Raw genomic sequence first — 20,806 nt, 5'->3', positions numbered from 1 at the left:
CATGTCTCCATGTCCTTTGGGCTGGAGTGGCATGGTCTCTGCACTCCAGGATCATGTCCCAGTACCTCTGCCATCAGGAAAAGGCCAGTGGTCATTTTTATTATCTCCCACTTTCACTATCTTCATTTTCTATCATCCTCACCCACCCCCACCCCACCTACCCTCCCACCCTGACTTCCAATCATCAGAACTTCCACTTTCTCTCTCCTTTGTGATGCTAACAGAAAGGCTGCTCTTGGAGCGTCTGAAGCTCAAGAAGCTGCCAAAGTCTTTCAGAGGAAACACAGTTTAGCCTTACTTCTCCTCAGAATCCATGATGGAATAAGTGCCAGACAGATGCACTTTAAATCATTTCTAGGTTTACAATTTATGAATCGTGGGAGTCCTGACAGGTTAAAAGCCTTCCCTTAAATGCATATTCGGTTCTAACCTGTGTGTCTTTCTTTACTCAGAAGCCATTCCTTGGTGGCAAGGGCATGTATTTCCTGATTTTTCTAAATACTAAGAAGCAAATGTATTACAGAAACTCTGGAATGTGAAATTTCCCCCCCCCACCAGTGTATAAAAGATGATTACAGGAAATGTAGAAAAGATTGATCCCCTTGCCTCTTGCCTCCGGGGCTCAATTACACCATCATCTGTCAGCACTGACTGGCATCCACTTGGACAGAACAGTTTTTCTCAGTGTTACATGATATAGTCACAAAGTAACAATTCACCATAGAACTAGGACCTTAGCATCCCGGGCTCAGGTCCAGGGAGAAGAGCCAGTGCAGCTAGCTAGCTACAATACAGAGCCCTAAACATCCCTCAGTCAGCTGTCATCTGTCCACCCATCCAATCATATCATGATTCTTTGTTGGCCCTGTGTGAGGTTCCAGGATAAGAATGGGAAAACAGATAAAGCTTGGTCTATGCCTCAAGGGGTTCTCCCCTACATGTAAACAGAGATGGGTATATCCTGAGCTAGAGTGATGCTGCAAGAGAGAAAACTAAATGCGCGTGGGATCAGGGAAGGACATCTGGGTGCAGGGATGGATGATTCTTGAACTCAATCTCAAAGAATGAATGGGTATTTTAGGACATGGAAGGAGCCACTTGCGGCAGATGCTGCTGCCTGAGAGCACTGGGGCTTGGTAAGAAGAAAGGACTGGCTGGCTGGGTGTTCTCTTCTTGTATTCCCTCTCTGTGTCTCTCTCTGTCTCTGTCTCTCTCTGTCTCTCTCTGTCTCTCTCTCTCTCTCTTTCTCTCTCTCTCTCTGTATGTATCTGTCTCTCTGTCTCTGCCTCTTGTCTCTCTCCCCCTTCCTCCCTCCCCGTCCCTACCCACACACACACATTAATCCCAAGACAAGATATAAAATGAACTGTCAAATTTTCCCAGCTCAATCAAATCTTTCTTTCTCTAAAACATATAGAAATTATCTTTTAATTATTTTAATGTTCTTTAATGTATACTAAAGAAAATAACTTATTCCTGAAGGTGGGGGCCTTGTAACCTATCGCTTTTAGACCGCACCTAGGGATTTGTTACGTAGCTCTTCCCTGTGTTAGCATTCTCACTGAACTGAGTAAGTCTTGCTTTTAAAATGGCTTTGATAGCGAACTTGCTGGTAGCAGTTCCATCAATAGAGCTGAAGATTCACAGTTATTCATTGACTAAAGTCATTAAATATTCTGAACTTACAAAACAAGCAAAGACTGTGAGTCTCCAAGTGTGTCCCCAGCAACAAAGCTGTCTCCTCATGACCACTGTACCCATACCAAGCAGAGGAACATTTCCTAAATCATCCTTGAAGTGTAGGTATAAAGATGTACTTTTGGTTATCTGTGTATATGCATGTGTAGGTAGGAATGCATGCATAGGGGACAGAGAGATTATGCCTGTGTGCTAATTTGGCTTTGTTTGGTTTTTGGAGGTAGCTTGTTCTCTTTGCTTTTATAGTGCTAAGACATGAGACTAGGACCTTAAACATGCTAGTCAACTACTTTACCTTGGAGCTGTATCTATAGCCATTGGTTTTGTTTTATTTTATTTATTTGTTTGGGGGCACAGGGTCTTCATACATGCCCCAGGCTATCCTAGAACTCAAGATCCTCCTGCTGTTGTTTCCCAAGTGCTGGGCTGACAGACATCCGCCACCATTCCTGGCATGAAAGACAAACTGGGGAACTTTACAATGGGTTTTAAGTCCTGACCACAGAGCGACACTTTTCCATAAGGTCTGGATCTTTAGAACCTCGCACTAAGGCTCTGTCTCAGCTGCTTTGTGGTTTACATACACCATCAACGACAACACTGGCTAGCCATGGGCACTTATTCAGCTTCTCTTGTTCTAGCTAATTGTGGTGATGGCTCTTGTCACCAAAGCTTAAAATCAGGCCACCAGGACTTATACAAAAGCGATGCCAAATTACTCCTAAAATGACATACAAAAACTGCTTCAGAGCTGCAGGTACCCAGTGTGTTGAAGGCCCCAGTGGCTGTTCTCCTAGGGTGGTGCTCAGTGTCTTCTCACCAAGGGCACCTTGACCAATGCCAAGTAGATGTTCTGCCAATGCCATTGGAGCCTGCCAAGAGTTGAGAGCACCAATATCTGGTATGACATCATCTCTGCTTGCTGATAACAATTCTGAAGCCAATGGTGCAAACTCCTTTTGTTCCCAGTGCCCTCTCTTACCCCTTCCCAGAACACTTTGATGATATAGGCCTTTGCATCTTAAAGCCCGGGTTGTGGGAGAAGAACCCAATGAGAGTACCAGAACCTGAAACACATTCAAAAGTGTCATCCCTCCACATGTGTGTCTCTTGTTCCTAGAATCAAGTGCATCTGCCTTAGCTTCCATTTTGGAAAAGAGATTTTTGATGTTCCTGGATCCCTCATTTGACATGGACTCCTTTAAGGCCAATCCTGACAGTCATCCATAAATTCCCACAGAGGGTAGGCAAGCAGTTTTGTTCAAGGTGAAAGCTGCATCACATAGCTCAAGTCACAGCTGGCAAGCTCCAGGTCCATGAGAAAGAACAAAGAACATTTTTATTTTGTGTTTCAGGAGATCATGCTGAACTACCTTCAAAATATATTCTGAATCTAATCATTTTCTGCCACCTTTTTTTTCTGGCTTCTTGTTCAAGACACCATCCTCTTTCCTCTGAATGACTTCTCCCACCTCTGAAAATGGCCTCCTTTCTAGATGTTCTCCACACAGGAACTATAATGATTCCTCTGAATCATAGGCCAGAGCATTCCCAACCTCATATGCAGGCATTGGCTTTCTGCTTCTCTTAGGCTCAAAATGAGCCCTGTGGGGACCTTCTAGACACTAGGCCACCTCTCTGACCCGAACCCTATTCATCTGCAGCTACACATTGAACTCACCCATTGGCATTGTTATTTGTTGAACAAAGCTCACTGGGCTAGTCCCTTCCTTGAGGGGCCTTTGTGCTAGCTGCTCTCTCCATCTGAACCTTCCTCTCACTCACTGTCTTCAGAATCTTCAAGTCTTCCGAATGAAACCTCCCCTGACCACCCATCTACTGTTGCTCCTTCTCAGGTTCCCAGTTCCATGTTGTAGTTCCATTTTCTGACATAACACACAATGTGTTCTGCCTCCAACCATTAGCTGTCTCCCCTTCTTAAAAATATAAGGACTGATAATATCAGAATTCTGTTTACTGAGGCCACCAAAAGAGTTCCTTGAGTAGAACAGACACAGTAGTTGAAGAGTAAAAATGGCAATGGATGGATGGATGGGTGGATGGATGGATGGATGGATGGATGGATGGATGGATGGATGGATGAGTAGGTAGATGGGTGGATGGGTGGATAGATGAGTGGGTGTATGGTTGAATAGAGAGTAGGTATGAGGTTTGTTACACCTGAGATTTGTTAAATGGATGTGTTAAGTAGATGCTTAGTTTTGACTACCATACAAATGCTTGGCTCAGGCAATACATAAGTAATTCATTTGTAAACTGCTAACTTTGACTTTATGGTACAATTATCTGTTTGAAGTACTTCAGTGAATAAAGTTATGTACAGGCCTAGAGGTTCTGAGAAAGGACATGGTTTTTAAATATCAAATAAATAAAACTGACATTCAAAGTATTCATTATCTTCTGAAAATTGAGGTTCGAGGAATTTTTTTCTGCACCAAGACTAAAAACATGCAAAAAAAAAAAATCTTTCTGATTGATAGTAACATTTAAAGTTTCTGTTTTAAGGGGAGAACAGTGAGCTATATTAACAACCAGATAGCTACATGAATGTCAGAAAACATGTACTTGCAAAATGAGGAGGTCACGTGTCTTTTTCTAAATATAATTCACATCACTGGGAGAAGTGGGAAATGTGAATGATAGCAAGTGCTGTTCAACACCTTATTCTAGCTGCAGTAGATCTTCTGTTCATCTTTAATCTAAGACCTTGCTTCACAAAAGAGCTTTGCACCAAGGAAATAAATTGAAACAAGTAGAAGTGTTTAACATAGGGCTCTAGGATCAATGTGATCTTGGTAGGGTTTGTAAATTAGAAGATGGTAGAAAACACATTTTGTTTATTGAATTTTTGAAACATATTTTAACCCAAATCTTTAGGGAACAGTAAAATACAGTCATTCAGTAAAGTCACCCAACCCTTGAACCATATGTGTTCTGTATAAAGCCTTTACGGATCATTCTACCCAAAGCCCACACAGCTTCCTATGGCAGCTATCTGTTCACAAGTAGGAGCACAGAGTTACTTTCTGTGTGTCACAAATGAAGCTGAAAAGGCCAAAGACTAACAGAGCACTCACACACTTGCAGACAATAGATTCTCTCATAATAATCACTATTGTTGGTGTTATCCTTCTCCAACCATGACTTATAGTTAACTGTGTTGACAACTCTATTCTTTTAAATTGTGGTCAAACCAATGCCTATAACTAAAAAACATCTTTTCTATCCTCAAAGGCATCTGGCTGAAGTTTCTCTGTATACTCTGGAATATAGTTAGTCACCCATGTGTTTTGAAAGCATGTCTTACTAGACACTCTTTACTACCCATTGTTTCATTATTATTTATTCTGTGATTTCATACATCAGAATTTGGAATATCTCACTTTTCCTCTGGGGTAGATCTTAATTCATTTCTCTTATTTCATGAAACATGAAGAGACACCATCTAGTGCAAAGCACTTTACTTCCCTTTATTTTTTCCCCACCAATGGATAGATAGATAGATAGATAGATAGATAGATAGATAGATAGATAGATAGATAGATAGATATTGTGACAAAAATATAAAGATATGAATTTTTCAGTGTCTGCCCTAAGCCAAAAGCTGGGAATTAAAATAGAAGGCTCCAGGAGTCCAAAGTCAATGAGGCTTAGTTGGTGGCATTGCAAACAACTGTCTGCACTTTATGGCAACATTGAGACACAGTTATCTTACCTGTGGGGCTTATGTGCCTCCCTAGTCTTTTATAGAATTTGTACCTATGGCCTAGTCTGAACTTAGAAAAAGGGGCTTCCAGCATCAGAGCCTCTTATGCTTAGATCTTCCCCCTTGATCAGCTGTACAACATAGAGAACTCACCATGCCGTGCTTCCCAGCCAGAGTCTGAACATATTAACCCTCCAGTTTCCACAAAAGAAATAGTATGACTCAGGTTCATAGACTCCATAAAAGGCAGTTGCTATACATCACCTACAGCCCTTGACAAATGAGATGACGAATGTGAAACCACTCTGGGCTTTTGAGAGTGCCAGGTGATGTTCTTGATGCTAACAGTGCTGTTTGTCTTGTAGACATGTCTATCCAGCAAAGCTTCTGTGCCCAACCTCTTGGGTATTGGCATGTGGACCTTTCTCTGGGGCCCTGCGGCCAGTGGTTCAGCTTTCCTCTTTCATGTTCGGTCATTCTTTGAAGAGCCATGGATGAGAGAAATGCATTGATCTCCAAGCCCAGGACTCACTGAATGGGGAGATTTAATCCTCACTCTACTTCAGACACCTACCTTTAGACTTAGCAACATGCTGCCTGCGCTGTCTGTCCTGGTTTATTTTTCTGGGCCACTGACATTCTGAGTCTTGGGTAGCAACAGTACAGAGTCCAAGAGACTAGAACAAGGAACCAGAACAGGGGGGAATATAGGACAGTGCTGGCTATGTGTATTACAAAGCCCTGTCAGGCAGTGTGAGAAGTCAAAGCACACCCAGGTAGCAAAAGAGAGGCCCCATATCATCATAGCAGCAAAGACAAGTTTAGCAGCTTATCTAGGCATATGAGTGCTCTAGACACGGGTGGTCTATTAAGTCATAGGTTTGTGTGTTTTGACCAGGACAGTGGCATGCCACACAGATGACAGCCCTTGCCCACATAAGAGTCTACCCCAAGTTTAATCCACACTGATTCCACATTTGTATACTGCTTTCACAGAAAGATTATTCATCTCAAAGTAGGCTCCAGCTGTCCTTGGCTCCCTAATTTTCAAGAAAGGCAATCAAAATGACCAAGCAGGCCAGCAAGATGGCTCAGTGGGTAAATGTTCTGCTACCAAGCTTGAAAGCAGCCTGAGCTTGGTCCCTGAGTCCTACATAGTGTAAGGAGAAAACAGATTCTGGAAAGTTGAACTCTGACCTCCACATGAATACTGTGGCATCCATGCATAACACACACACACCCTACACACACAATAAATAAATGTAAATAAACTTAACCACCAGGCAAGTCTTCTCCCCAACCTCCAGAGCATGCTCAGGTTTGTTCCTATAGGACACTTGAAGCATGTAGTTTTTACCACCTCACTTAAGCTCCAGGTTCCCTCCAGGATCCATGGATGACACACACATACACACACATGCACACTAGCTTTGTTTTTTTTTTTTTTTTTTAATATGGTGTAGCTCAATGGCTGGGCTCTTCTAAACCTTCCTTGGCTATCACACCTTCTTTTCACTCCCAGGTCAGCACTCCAAATCTGCCCTCAACTTTCGTTGCTCAATTACCTTTAGTCCAAGCTCAGCACCTTAAATCTGTTCCTCATGCTACCCCAGGCCCAGTAAGGGAAATGGCCGATGACCACTTCACCTGAGATCTCACATGCTAGCCTGCCTGCAGGAAAACTGGAAGTCCCACCTATATCACCCAGCTTATTGGCCACTAGCATCTTTGTTGATTGATCAAGAACCATTTGAGGAACAGGACCATCACACAGATTCCTGATTAAAACATTAGAGCCACCCCCTACTGATAATGACTATCCTCCACCCTGAGTTCTTATTCTTCCTGATTTCTATATACATCTTTCCATTGTTTTCTAAGTCCTTCATCTCTGTACATTCTGCCTGCTGGAAGCTAACTCCAGCCCCACCCAGGCGTAGCCACTCCTCTGTGTTTCTCCCAGTGAGATCCCTCCTGACCTATATGCCAGATCCCCCTGCCCTCTCCACCTCTTCATTTGTCTCATTAGCTCTGCAGCATCCTTCCCCCACTGACCATACCTTCCTTAAGACTCTTCCCAAGTCTCTTCTTTGTTGTAACCATCTTTATTTTGCCTCCTCAGTATGAGTCTTGTCTTTTCCATGCCCACTGGAAATCAGCTCACAACCCTTCACACCCTTCAGCATTCCCCCCGCCCCCCCACCCCATCCCGCAGTCTCACACAGGCCGCCAGCTCTCTATGAGAAAATCTATAGTGCTCCTATGTGCACCAAATATTGCATTAAGCTCTACTTTCATTGTCTCTGTGACTATATATGACAACTCTCAGGCATTCTTTTCATCTCTAACCTTAGCAATCAGATGGTAGGTACTTGGCAAGGATGAATAGTTTACTCAAGGTCACATAACTAGTAACTGTGGCAGCCAAGACTCCCATCTGTACTGTTCATGATGCCAAGGTCATGTGACTCCCTGTAATTCTTACCCAAATTTCAGGTGCCAGTCCCCAGTTTGTATGTTTCTCGTGTCACAAAATTATCCATGTCATTCTACAGTATGGTGGGGTTTTTCCCCCCTTGGCTATTAAAGCCACCACAAAGCTAAGTATCTAAACTAGAAACTCTAAATATTCTATATTATATATATATATATATATATATATATATATATATATATATCCTGTTCTCATCTCTACATAGCTGTTACAAATGAATGATGATGTGATTTATAGGAAGATGCCCACAGATGTGGTTAAGGAAGAGAAAAACTCCTTGATGTCACCAAATGTGAACACTTGTGAACACACAGAGCAAAAGGCAGTGCTGTATGCTACCAAGTGAAGGTATTGGCACCATATGAATTTTTCTAGGAACCTGCCTTATTTCTACATATGCTTATAGTCAAGTAAAGGCTCTGCTACCAAAACCAAAGAGTTTCACAATACAACAGTTTAGAGATCAGAACATTGGTCTTTTGAATGTAACTGTTCTGAAATGAGGAGTCTGGGTTTATAATTTGGCTCTCCATTCTTCAATTCTAGAAGAAACTAAGACCTTTCTAGATTCACTCTGCTCCTCTGTGATCCCTAAAGTGTCTCTACTCTAGGTGACCCATGGACTGGCAGTGTTAGCATCACCATACTGCTTGTGAGAAGCTCAGCACCTCCGATAGTCCCTCCAACATTAATGAGACTCAAAAATCATCAGGCTGCTACGTGATTCCAGCACAGTGAGGACTTGGGGGTACTGTTTTTCCTACATGGTCAGAGCTATCCTGTGGGCATTGACATCCCAGAACATGAAAAGATTTTTAAAAGAAATAAAGAAACTCCAGAGCAAAGAACCCTTTTCATGTTGAAGCCAATATGACTTGGGAGTAGTTACATGCCAAATTTGTATTAGGTTCCTATTAGGTATAGACCTGCCTCATAATAGAAGCTCCCAAAAGCTGATGTGTCTTGTGGTCTAATTAAGCAATCATGAGCCCACCCTTTAGATAGAGTAACAACTGTCTATAATTGTGTGACACTTCCTCACAACAGCATCTACCTAACCCATTATTGGTGTTAGGGTGGTTCTTATTCTCTTGATCTAACTTCCATGGTACTATGAGAGTTCAAAGTTAGTAACTTGCTGCAAACTGCTTTTATATTCTTTTAACCCCAAATATAATGTATACCATCCTTTTTTCCCTTCGTCTGTTACTAGTTGGTTAGTTGGTTTTCTGGAGTTTGTTGTTGTTGTTCTGGTGGTGGTGGTAGTGGTGGTTTAGGGGAGGATTGGGAGTGTTGGTGTTCTTGTTTTTGAGATAATATTCTATGTAGAACATCCTGACCTCTAGTGTACTCTATATTCCAAGGCCGGCCTTGAACCCCTGATTCTCCTGCCACCATCTCCCAGTTGCTGAGATTGCAGATAGCCCACCACCATTCGTAGTTTGTTATCAGTTTTAATGACTTTCCATCTTCCCCTCTGCCCTTTGTCTGTGCTTCCAAGCCCATGAGAAGCAGAGAGAGAGAGAGAGAGAGAGAGAGAGAGAGAGAGAGAGAGAGAGAGAGAGAGAGAGTAGTTATAAGGTCATCCTGCGCAATCTCACTCACGCCTGACTTCAGCCTTCACTTGTGATAACATAACTGCAGTCGCTTAAAGGACCCCATGTGGAGAGACTGCTACACTCCACTTGCATCATTTTCCTGAACGCATGACCATGTTCAAGGATGTTCTTGTATCTTCTCATGTTACTGAAAATATACATATAAATACACTGATAGATACCAGTCCTGACACTTCATACAAAAAGAGATTGCAAAGGAAAAAGGCTATAGCAACCATTTAGGCCCCTAAGTCTTCTGCTTCTGCTTCGCTGGTTTTAAACATTTCTTTTTAAAGCCAGTAAGGCTTTTTTTTTTCTTTTCATACCTGCACAAAACATTTAAAATGGAGGTTGCTGGCTAAAGTGGAACAGACAATCTCAGAGCCAGGGAGGTTTCCGAGCCGACTCCCTTGAAGGTCAGGAGTACACGGAGCCATTCCCCACAGCCCCCGTGCTCAACCTGTCCCTCTGATGGGTACAGTACAATCGGAGGCTAGGCATACTCCAAGGGACTTTCGAAGGACACCCAGGCATAATGCAGCAACCAGGAAGACATGTGGTAGATGCTTTAGCATATCTGAATTTAGTGAAGACTAAAGTTTGGCTGTTGTTTCCATTCTTGGTCCCAGCTAAGGTTTTCCCCAGACTTTGGAGCTCAGCTGAGTCAAATCCTGCCTCACTGTGAACCAGAGTTAGGAATGCCTGCTGTCCGCCCACTGTTCTGCTTCTCACATCAGACTGTGCCCGACTCCTGCTCATGCTCCACAGTGCTGCTGGCCTGGCAGACCCTGGGGCTGTCACTTCCTAACTGGGTCCCACCAGATGTTCCTACTAGAAAAAAAAAAAAAAGAAAGAAAGAAGAAAACAGCTTAACCATCGCTAATTTGAGCGGCAGTTACACTACTACCTGAGGGGGTTGCCAAAGAGCCAGCAAAAAAAAAAAAAAAAAAAAAAAAAAAACCATGAATGCTGTCATGCTGTCTGACCTGGAGTCTATGTGATTTTCCTGGTGTTTTCCTCTCCTTTCTGTAGTTTTGTAATTAGGCTTATTTGTTTTGGGTTTTGTTTTTAAACTGGGTAAGTATATCAGACACTTACATTGAATTCACAAATCAGGGAATCGAAAAAAAAATGTGGAAGCGTCTGTAAAGTAGAGCTTTGAGGTCATTGGTCCTACCCCTGGACTCTGTAGATACAACAATAAAAGTAGAGAGGGCAGTGTGGCTTACCCTGGATCCCACAGTAGAAACAAGAAGATGGAATTAACTAAATTGCATTTCATCTCACAGCCTATTATCTGGAATTGGTTCTTGATGCATAAAAGTTTAAAATGTTACCAGTGTTAGATCATAAAAAGAAACCCTTAATTCTTACGGCAAAGAGTACAAAATGTAGGACTCCCACAAGTGAGTACCAACTACTCAAATGAACTTGTCAGTTTTATCCACAAGTGGCTTAAATAATCCAGTAAACATTTAGCAAGTGCCGGGCAAGTGTGAGGAGTTCTGATGCAGACCACAAAAGTTCCTAAGACCTTATTTCTTCACCAGTGAAGTTAATATACTGTGAGTGCTAACCTGAAAGTGAGGTGGGGTTAGAGAAATCTTGAGAGAACAGGTAAAAATAGGGTTTCTGCTAAAGAAAACAGGAGACACAGAGGCATGGAGGTGTTAGCTATGCAGAGGACTATGTCCCACAGTCAGCCTCATGTAATAAGCATGCTCAATAGAGACCACCTTAATTCACAACTGGATAAAGATGGTGCACAATAAGCTAAGAAAGATGATGATGTTGCTTTAGCTCAGCTTCCTTCATCTTCCTCAGCCCTGTGTGGACAATTGCCAATGCACTCAGGAATTTGAGATACAAGTTAGATTCCATGGGTGCCATTTATAAACATCAAAGGCTTCCAAATAACTACTAACTCTATCCCCATCAAAGATTCAGTTGTTCACAATGATAATAACAAAGATGTCTTATTTTTCTACTCATTAATCTATAGGTCAACTCTAGTTCCCTAACACAAGACCTTCCTGGGCTCCAAATTTAATTCTGATGTCTGGGTTGAATTTAACTTTGCACATCTTTGTTTATCTCCTAGTACTAGTACTAACCATTGAACACGTGCTCAGCAGATATGAGTCCTGCAGTAGTAGTGGAAGAAGAGCTTCGTGTACCTATAGCATAGGAAGAACACAAAGAGAATGGGTAGAACAGGGGTGGAGAGGCTGCTAGCCACCCATTCCATAGGCCAGCATCCGTGGAGCTACAGAGTACCTCCAACCACAGTGAGACTCAATGTGGCTCCCCTGGCACAGGGTGCAGAAGTATAATTCCAATACAGGAGGAGAGCAAGGAACTTGGAAGAATAGTTCTGTATCCTTGGGTTACCTTGTCACACAAATGTCTAAAAACAGAGCTGTGAGCTCAAAGGGAGAGAAGCAAAGATGTTAGGAGAAGGGAGAAAGGGAGGAAAGAAGACAAGAGAATTATAGTTTGAAGTGAAAAGATAAGCAGCCAAGGGCAAAAACATATGGAATTTCAAGGTACGTGGGTGCCTTTAAAGCAGAGGAGCAGGAAGAGGGCTACGAGTCATCAGATGGCTATGAATCCAAATCACCACCACGTTAGGCAACTTACACACAGGATCACAAGATACCACAATCCTTGGGCAGGGCGGGTGTCAATATTATTGTACTTATTTTAGAAAAGAGGGATGTGAAGCTCAAACGCTCTGTAGCTTACCAAAGATAGACCAAAAACATCAGTAGCATTTCTGGGTCTATCAGCTTCCAAAGTGCACTTTGGAAGACAGACTGAATAGGAAGCCATCTTGGAAACTCAATCAATAGGTAGTCCCACTCTAACAAGTTATAGTGACTCTTTCCTAAGCTGCTACTTGGGCAAAGGAGTGGGATCTCCTCACTAGCTGAGAAATTCTGCTAAGAACCATGTTCTCAGCTGAAGGATATAAATTGGTTGTTTTACTTACATTGATGTTAGCTGTATGACATGATATGGCCTAAATCTTTTTACTTGAAATAATGTGTTTTATAATTCATGAAGATTTCAGTCCTTGAGAAACAAGTCTAGAAATAAGACCAGAGCATCACAGGCAGGGAAAATGGTATCTGTCACAAGTATCACAGTGACAGTGCCTTGTGCAATTCATGTTTTTGGGAGTGGCTAGCAACTCAATGACTGATGACCCGTGTGTGCTCAGTAGCATCACTAGGGTGTATAGCAGGGAAGTGAGAGACTGGGTTAATTTCACTTGGCTTTTCTAATAAGAGAGTCACTGTATGTTCTGGCCCAAGGGTAGATTTATGAGTCTGGGTAAGATATTACTGAGTATAAACTGAGCCAAAGGTGGGGGTGGGGGCAAGCGGAAGGATTTTGCATTCATTTGTATAAGTGGTAACAAGAAGCTAAGCCGGGTAGTAACAGTAGAAGCAGAAATAAAGGAACAGATGGGACACCTTCTTTGGAAGAAGTTCTTGTGCAGCACATCAACCAGTCTGCATATCATTAAGGATGTGTCAACTGCATCTCGCAACTTCATTCGGCTGTGAAGGTTTCCTCCCTTCAGGTATATAGAGTCTCCATAATGTATCGGTCATCTGAGCCCGTGGTTTTTATTTAGACTTACAATTACCGTGAGGGAAGGATTCTGAGTGATTTGCTCTTTGCTGTTCGCATAGCATCCACCTGAAAAAAACACCGAGTTCTGGTAAAATAAGTGGCTTGTATGGATGCTGCCCTCTACACACACACACACACACACACACACACACACACACACACACACATACACACATACACAATTCAGTTTTCTTCCAAGAGACCCCCACCCCTTTTTTTTATTCTCAATTGTTTGGTATGGAGCAACAAGAGAGGTATTGGAGAAGAGGTGAACTTCCCTGGTCTCCATTAGGTTCATTTTGCAGTTGTCTGAGGGTGTCCCTGATTGCTTAGCTGGCAGTGACCATCAGGTATCCTAAGTGGGACAGGTAGTCAATGACTGGCCTTACGTATGTGAGCGCTGGTGGAGCAACCTGTGTAGAACCTATTACACAGTTCTCTGGGAGAGAACAGCTGACTTTTCTTTAAAATTATCAAGGCTCCTTAAGCCTGTTGGTAGTAGCCATTGCTGGGTTTTTCAGCTTCTTGGGTGAGTGTCTCTCTGCTAGGCTGTTCATTTCAACTCCAGTGTCCCTCGGTCTTCTGTTTCTCTACTTATTCCATAAGAGAAGTCTCCTATGTCTGGTGTAAGTGTTTAAATTAGTTCAACCGCTTGCTACCAAGACAGTGAGCATGCACCCCACTCTGGTAGTTTTTAATCTACCAAATAGGAAAGTGTACTGGCTGGTTTTGTGTGTCAACTTGACACAAGCTAGAGTTACCACAGAGAAAGGAGCCACCATTGAGGAAATGCCTGCCTGAGATCCACTGTAAGGCATTTTCTCAACTAGTGATCAAGGGGGAGGGCCCAGCCCATCGTGGGTGGTGCCATCCCTGGGCTGGTAGACCTGGGTTCTATAAGAAAGCAAGCTGAGCAAGCCAGGGGGAGCAAGCCAGTAAGTTACATCCCTCCATGGCCTGCCTCCAAGTCCCTGCCCTGTGTGAGGTCTTGTCCTGACTTCCTTTGGTGATAAACAGCAATATGGAAATGTAAGCTGAATAAATCCTTTCCTCCCCAACTTCCTTCTTCGTCATGATGTTTTATGCAGGAATACAAACCCTGACTAAGACAGAAAATACTCAGTACATCTGAGCATTGACTTTGGGTCCTAGTCTCTAGTTTCATACCCAACATTCACTTACTTGTACAAGCCACTAAACTTCATTTTTTAAAATTTTGACTCCATATAACCCATACCGAGCAAGAGCCATGTATGTGAGCATCGGTGATTAGCTAAAAGTGGGGGTGGGATGGGGGCGGGAGCAAGGGCCATGTATGTGAGCATTGGTAATTAGCTAAAAGTAGGGGCGGGAGGGTCAGTCGATAAAAAAGCAAACGACAGATGTCTAACACAACTGAATAATGATGAGTCACGCTGTAACTTTGAAATAGTGGGCATTTAAACCCGGGCATATTTTTAAGTTAGATTGAGAAGTGGAACAGCAGGAAAGGTGGAGGAGGAAAGGCAAGAAGAATCTCAATGGAGGATTCTGCAAGTGACAGAAATCGCATGACGCCGAAACTAAACATTTGAATCCTGAGTGCCTAAACAAATATTTTCTCTGCTTACAAACCAGACTCACATAGATTTCCATTAATATTTATTCTCCTTAAATCCGATGGAAGAGGAAAGCCCATTCTACATCTTGCCCTGTTGGTTGCTCCCAGCAGGCATTTCACTGGGGGCTGACGTCAGCTGATGAGGGGGCAAGCTCTCCGAAGGAGCCCCAGTACCAGACCCTGCCTTAGCACGCAGGCAGCATACGTTTCAGAAGTGAGTCACGTCAAAGGCAAGAACCATGAATCCAACTCAGATTTCAAATAAAGAATAAAGGACTTAGAAGACTCTATATAAAATTTTTCAACCCAGAAGTTCTTCCTGCCTAAATTATTTTCACATTCCAATTTAAACCCAGAAACATTATGTTGCTGTCACACTTCTTTGTTCCCCTGAAGTATTAAAAAAAAAAAAATCTGTATATAGCAGACAAAAAATAGAAGCTTGTCTGCCAGCAAGCTCCCTATTCATGGCTAACATACTGTAGAGCTAAGGCAGAACACATGGTCTTTTTAACTGCTCACCACAGCACTGTGTTTCTCTCCAGCGTGTGTGCACCACCTACAATACATGTCTTGCATAAGCATGAATCCCTTTGGAATGTTTAAGTCATGCAGTATTTTCACACACTTCGAGGTTGTGCATATGAGAATTACCATCTCTATTTTGAAAGTGCCGTCCCTCCAGCCTTCTGCATGGAACCCTGGTAACTCAACTGACATCACTTGAAATTTCCATCCCCACAGAATACCAATATAATCTCCAACGGGGGCTTGGCATAGCTCATCATCTCAAACACAGGGCTAATTTAGCAACTAAATTGGAAATTTCTGGGTGTGTTTTCGAAAACTAATTCAGCGTGAAAATTACTGATGATTTAGAATTGTTCATAGAGCATTTCCTTTTTCCTTACTTCTCCATCTAGAAATATCTGAGGCTTCATATCAGATTAATTTGCAAGTGGCAAGATGCTTCCTGTTATCAGAACAGAAGGGAACTGGTCTAGCTAATTCCTAATGTGGCATTCTTAATTACAGATGAGGCCCATCGGCCATGATGGCTACCATCCCACCTCTGTAGCTGAGTGGCTGGATTCCATTGAGCTGGGAGACTACACCAAAGCCTTTCTCATCAATGGCTACACGTCGATGGACCTGTTGAAAAAGATCTGGGAGCTTGAACTTATTAATGTAAGTTGGTCTCTTTCTCACACCTTCACTGTCCAACTTTTGATAAGATTTTGTTGCAGATGAAGGATTCTTCTTTCTTTGTAACTGTTTGGATATCTAATAAGGATTTACAGATTAAACTCGTGTTTGTGTGTGTGTGTGTGTGTGTGTTCGTGCTCAGAGGCCATTATCTTTTGACACCTTAAGGAGATGAAGTAAGGCCTAATGAACGAAAGGACCCTTGGGGCTTTTTCCGTTATCACCGTGGATGGGATGGTAAAATAAGCTCCCGTTGTGACTTTGCCCCTGATCACTATTAAAATCCAGAGTTACCAACCTTTCCTTTCTCCATCACATTCTTTTTAGGACTTTGTCGAGTTTCCTCATCTCTTTTCCTTAATTAGAGTTCAAACCCCGTGCTTGAAGGGACTGCTTCTGCCCTTGCTAAACAGGTTGCTGCAAATCATCAGAATGTTACTGGAGTTGGCATCCAATCATATGTTGTCTCTGTTTTATTCATACACTTGGCATAAATTTTCTATAAATGCTGGCCAGCATATGTCACCATATATTCAAGCCCAAAGCGGTCAACCTCATCTTCAAAGTGACTCTGATTCTCTCTCACTTCCGTTTTACCCTCATCTTTTTTTTTTTCCCTAATATAATGAAGTGAAGAAATGAAATAAAAAGACAACAGAAAATGCCTGTGTGCACTGGTGCTATGGTTTGGCATTGTAAGCTTTTCTGAGGACAGTGATAAATCATTCTGTCAGAGCTTTGTCTGGCTTTATATTCTAATGATTGGAGGAGAGTGGGCATTTGTAAATAGGAAAAACGGTACTGAGTATCACTGCTTCTTCTGAGCTCTCCCCTGCTCTTGTATGTTGCAAGAGTCTGGTTGCGACACATTCCATGCCATTAATTATTTTAATGAGAATTATCGCTATTAGCTAATTATCCTTTGCTTTTTTAAATGTAATCCTTAAAAATAACATCTTTCCTAGAGCATCTTACAGATATTGTTCCCGATTCTAAAAACTCACATGAAGTTGGTAGAATCTTGGCTTCTGGTTTGTCCTTAGTAACTCTTCACTTTTTTGCTTTTTAATCCCCTCACAAAAGCTATCCTTACCAGGAGGAAGCCATGATCTGAAGCTCTGGTTAGCATTGTTCTTGGTCTGTGAAGTTGCCTTGGGTTTTGCTCCGGCCAGGCACAGACCAGTTCCATGTGAGACTTGACCCTCTTCTCATGATTCCTTTCAGGCACTTTTTAATGAAGCCACTTTCCATAGATGAGCCAAACCAGTTTTCAACTTGAAATGTATCTCGCTTAGTGGTGTAACTTGAAAACCAATCCTATGTGATGCCCTCAGAATACAGTTGTTCCCTATGAAGAGTTGACAGGAAGTAACGTATTGGCATAGGCAGTACTTCCCGGTGGATTTTGGGAGGATTCTATAGTGATCATCCTATCAGGTGACATTGAGGTTAGTAATTTTGGGAAGCTCTCTAGGTTTGCTGCCTGGGCTTAGAGACTAATCACAAACACGTTTGAATTCAGATGGGGGGGGATGCCTTTTTGCCTACGGCACTTTCACGATTAGTTGCACTTGCTAAATTGCAGTTGGCCTTGGGAAATCTAGGGGAACATTTATGTTACATGTATTGCTTTCAAGTTTGAAAGCAAAGCTGCTGTGTTTGAGACCTCCTCTAACCCGTGTGTCTACCATCAACCCAGGATTTTTTTCCTTAAAGTAAACCCATTGGATTTAAATGTCTGTGACACCTGTATGGGAAATTCACATTCTGAATGGAAAGACTTTGCAAGACTTAGCTCAATAGACATGCTTACTGTGGTGGAATAAAACAAAACTGAGTCTTTCGACAGAATTAGAAAACAACTTCATAGCTCCAAGAGCCGAGAGGAGCTGACTGGTTAGAATTTGCTTGCTTGCTTGTTTGTTTGTTAATGTGAGAAGGGCTTTCAAAGCTTTTGAGTAATCTCAAGCTCAAGACTCTTTGATGTCATCAAAAGAAGACAAAGTTAAGACCTTTGTTTATCTGAACTAATGAAGACAGGTATGGTGTGGTCCCTTATGGGACATAGAGCTCAACTAATAAAATGTTGAGTACACATAATTTGTTGTTTCCTGGCTGATAAGGGGAACGTTCGGTAATCCTGATTTGAAGTAAAGGCTTCTACGGAGCTCATCTCATGGATCAATGTAGAGTGACTGACTTCCATCCCTGATCACTACAGTGACTGGCTGCTTCCCATCGCAGATCATTATAGCTGGCTGATGATTCCCAACCGGGATCACTGAAGTGAGTAGCTGGTTTTGAGGGAGCCAGACTGCTCTGGTGGCTATTTTCTCCTTGTAAAGTGAAGACAGAAATGCAAATCCAAGCTGTCAGAGGTTCAGCTGTTAGCAGGGAAAAGAGAGATCATCAAACTAGCCATGGGTCTGACTGTAAATATTAAGTATTGTCAGGCACTATGGGTAAAACACCCAGAGTAACATGGTAATGGGAATATGCTAGCCCTTCATCTCATGAGTATAACAAGCCTGTGAAACCTATTTTCTGGAGGAAATGAAGACAGTCTATGGCTTTGACTTGAACATTACAAACATTACAACATGCACATTTGAAATTATAAACTTGGAAAGCTCCGAAGATCTTTTCATTGTAGTATAGGTGGTTGTTTTTGAAAACCGACTTTGTTTGAATAAACAAGTCCGGGTTTCGGACCCAGAGCTGCCCAAAATGTTGGGTGGAGATAAAAGAATGGCCGTCTTACCATCAGCACAGAGAAAGTTTGAAGTCAGGAAGCACTGTGGGTTTTATGGGCCCAGTCCTGTCTCAAATTAGAACCTGAAATAGAGGCCAACAATTGACCCTTTTAGTTCTTCATCTGAGCTTCATGTTCAGACCCTGATGTTGGGCTGATTGGTTCCTGTCTTGGTCAATATTGGTGATGACCCTTCTATTGACCTGTTAGTCTTAAAATGTGGACATGTTAGGAGAGACTGCATGGAAAATTGTTCCCTTTGTAAATGCTACCATGAGCATCAGTTTGAGTTGTTGTCCCTCTGAGGGCTTGTTAAGGGAATTAATGACTAGTTAGCAGCTCAAAGGTCCATTAATTTTGTTTTCCTCTCAGAGGATACTCAGGCTTGACATATGGCATTAGCCAGTTTGACTAATGTTTCTACTGTTACCCACAACCTCAACAACTCTGCACAGCAGACATTTTAGATAAAAGGAAATCTATGTACTCTGTGAAATGTGTTTAGATTAATTATGAAATTAGAAATTAATACGTTGAGTCCCGTGTAAATAATTTGTTATTCATTTTCTGGACAATGAAAATGTATTAAACTTATGAAAACCAATGTTAATTTCTTTTATTCCTGTGTGCATACTAAAGGGACTTGGGTACATGCAAATAACTGGGAACACTGTTCAATTCATTAACTCATGAATCTCACTGTAGAACCTGTGATTAATTTCTTCCCATTGACTTTTCTATTATTTACCAAGGAAATCATTCTAACCAAGGATTAGTGTATCTGCAATGCTAATAATGACAAATGTTCCTATAGAATAGGCAAAAAAAAAAAAAAAAAAAAAAAAAAAAATCAGGTTTCAGTGCATTCTTAAATCCTCGCTCATAATACAGAATTGCTTTTTAAAAAAATATCTAATGCAGTGTTTGTTTTTTTTAATACCTCTGGGTAGAAGTTAATAAAGCGGCTATGGCAGCAATACCCCTGTGTAGCCTGTGAAAGCTGTCTCTCATCTCCCACAGATAACATTTGGAATCACGTTTGCGGCAGCAAATTGATTCATTTCTCATTTGCTTCTCACCCAGCTACTTCTGAAACTGTGTGCTTCCATTCACGAAGGACTGCCGTACGGATTCTCTAGGTTTCCTCAATGTTGATGATTTAATTTCTACCCTCCTGGGGGAATTCTGTGTCACCTAACACCATACCAATGTTGTAGCCCCAAAGGGTATAGGAACTGCACAGGAGGACCAGCAGAGTCATCTAACCTAGACCCTTGGTGCTCTCGGAGTCTGAACACCAACCAGAGAACATACACAGGCTGGACACAGGCCTCCCTAAACATGTGTACCAGATGTGCAGCTGGGCCTTCATGTGGGTCCTGAACAACTGGAGAGGGGGCTAGCCCAAAAGCTGTTGCCTGTATGTGGGATTTGTTCTTCTAGCTGGGCTGTCTTGTCTGGCCTCAGTGGAAGAGGCAGCTCCTAGTCTCACAGAAACTTGAAGTGCCAGGATGGGGGGATAACTGGGGGGGGGGCACCTGCTCAGAGGAGAAGGGAAGGAGAATGGGGGAAAGACTGTGGGAGGGGGTGACTGGGAGGGGCAGTGAGTGGAACATAGAGTGAATAAGTAAAAAAAAATGAAATTAATATTTTTAAAAAGCAAAATACAACGTTTTTAAAACATTGTTTGCTAACTTTACACCCATTCTTGGGTAATATCTGCCCAACTGTTTTAAATACCGTAGGTATAAAGCCCCTTGTCCAAAAAATATTTAAAATGTGACAATAGTGACCGCTGTATGTGACACAAAGCACAGGTGTTTCAGAGAGCAGCAGCTGATGTAGTAAACCTGCCTTGGCCCCATACCCTGAAGCCAGACCTACCCCCCATTCCTCTGTGTATGTCTTTATTTCTGTGGGCATCATTTTCTCCCTACCTACAGGACTTCCTCTAACATTTAAATAATGTGAGGCTGTAGTGGTGAGTTCTGTCTGCTCTCATACCTCTGGGACAAACTTTATTTTGCCTTCATGCCTGAAAAATACTTTTCCAGAGTAATTACATTTAAAATGCAGGCAATTTGGGCCC

At 42.2% G+C, this 20,806-nt stretch overlaps 1 protein-coding gene across 16 annotated transcripts in view; it reads left to right on the top strand.

The window, feature by feature from the left end:
* The window catches only part of ANKS1B (ankyrin repeat and sterile alpha motif domain containing 1B), a gene marked incomplete at both ends in the record, with an annotated part of 1,047,539 nt that overhangs the window by 754,645 nt on the left and 272,088 nt on the right, over positions 1–20,806 (top strand). For all 16 annotated transcript variants that reach the window (XM_080935870.1, XM_080935862.1, XM_080935868.1 and 13 more), the window contains one exon: positions 15,795–15,947. In XM_080935870.1, coding sequence (XP_080791996.1) covers positions 15,795–15,947 — 153 coding nt within the window. The remainder of the gene's footprint in view (positions 1–15,794; positions 15,948–20,806) is intronic.

Source organism: Micromys minutus, assembly GCF_963924665.1.
Source record: "Micromys minutus genome assembly, chromosome: 22".
Lineage (NCBI taxonomy): Eukaryota > Metazoa > Chordata > Mammalia > Rodentia > Muridae > Micromys > Micromys minutus.
Note: the sequence above shows the minus strand (reverse complement) of the source record. Positions and strands in the feature narration are given on the sequence as shown.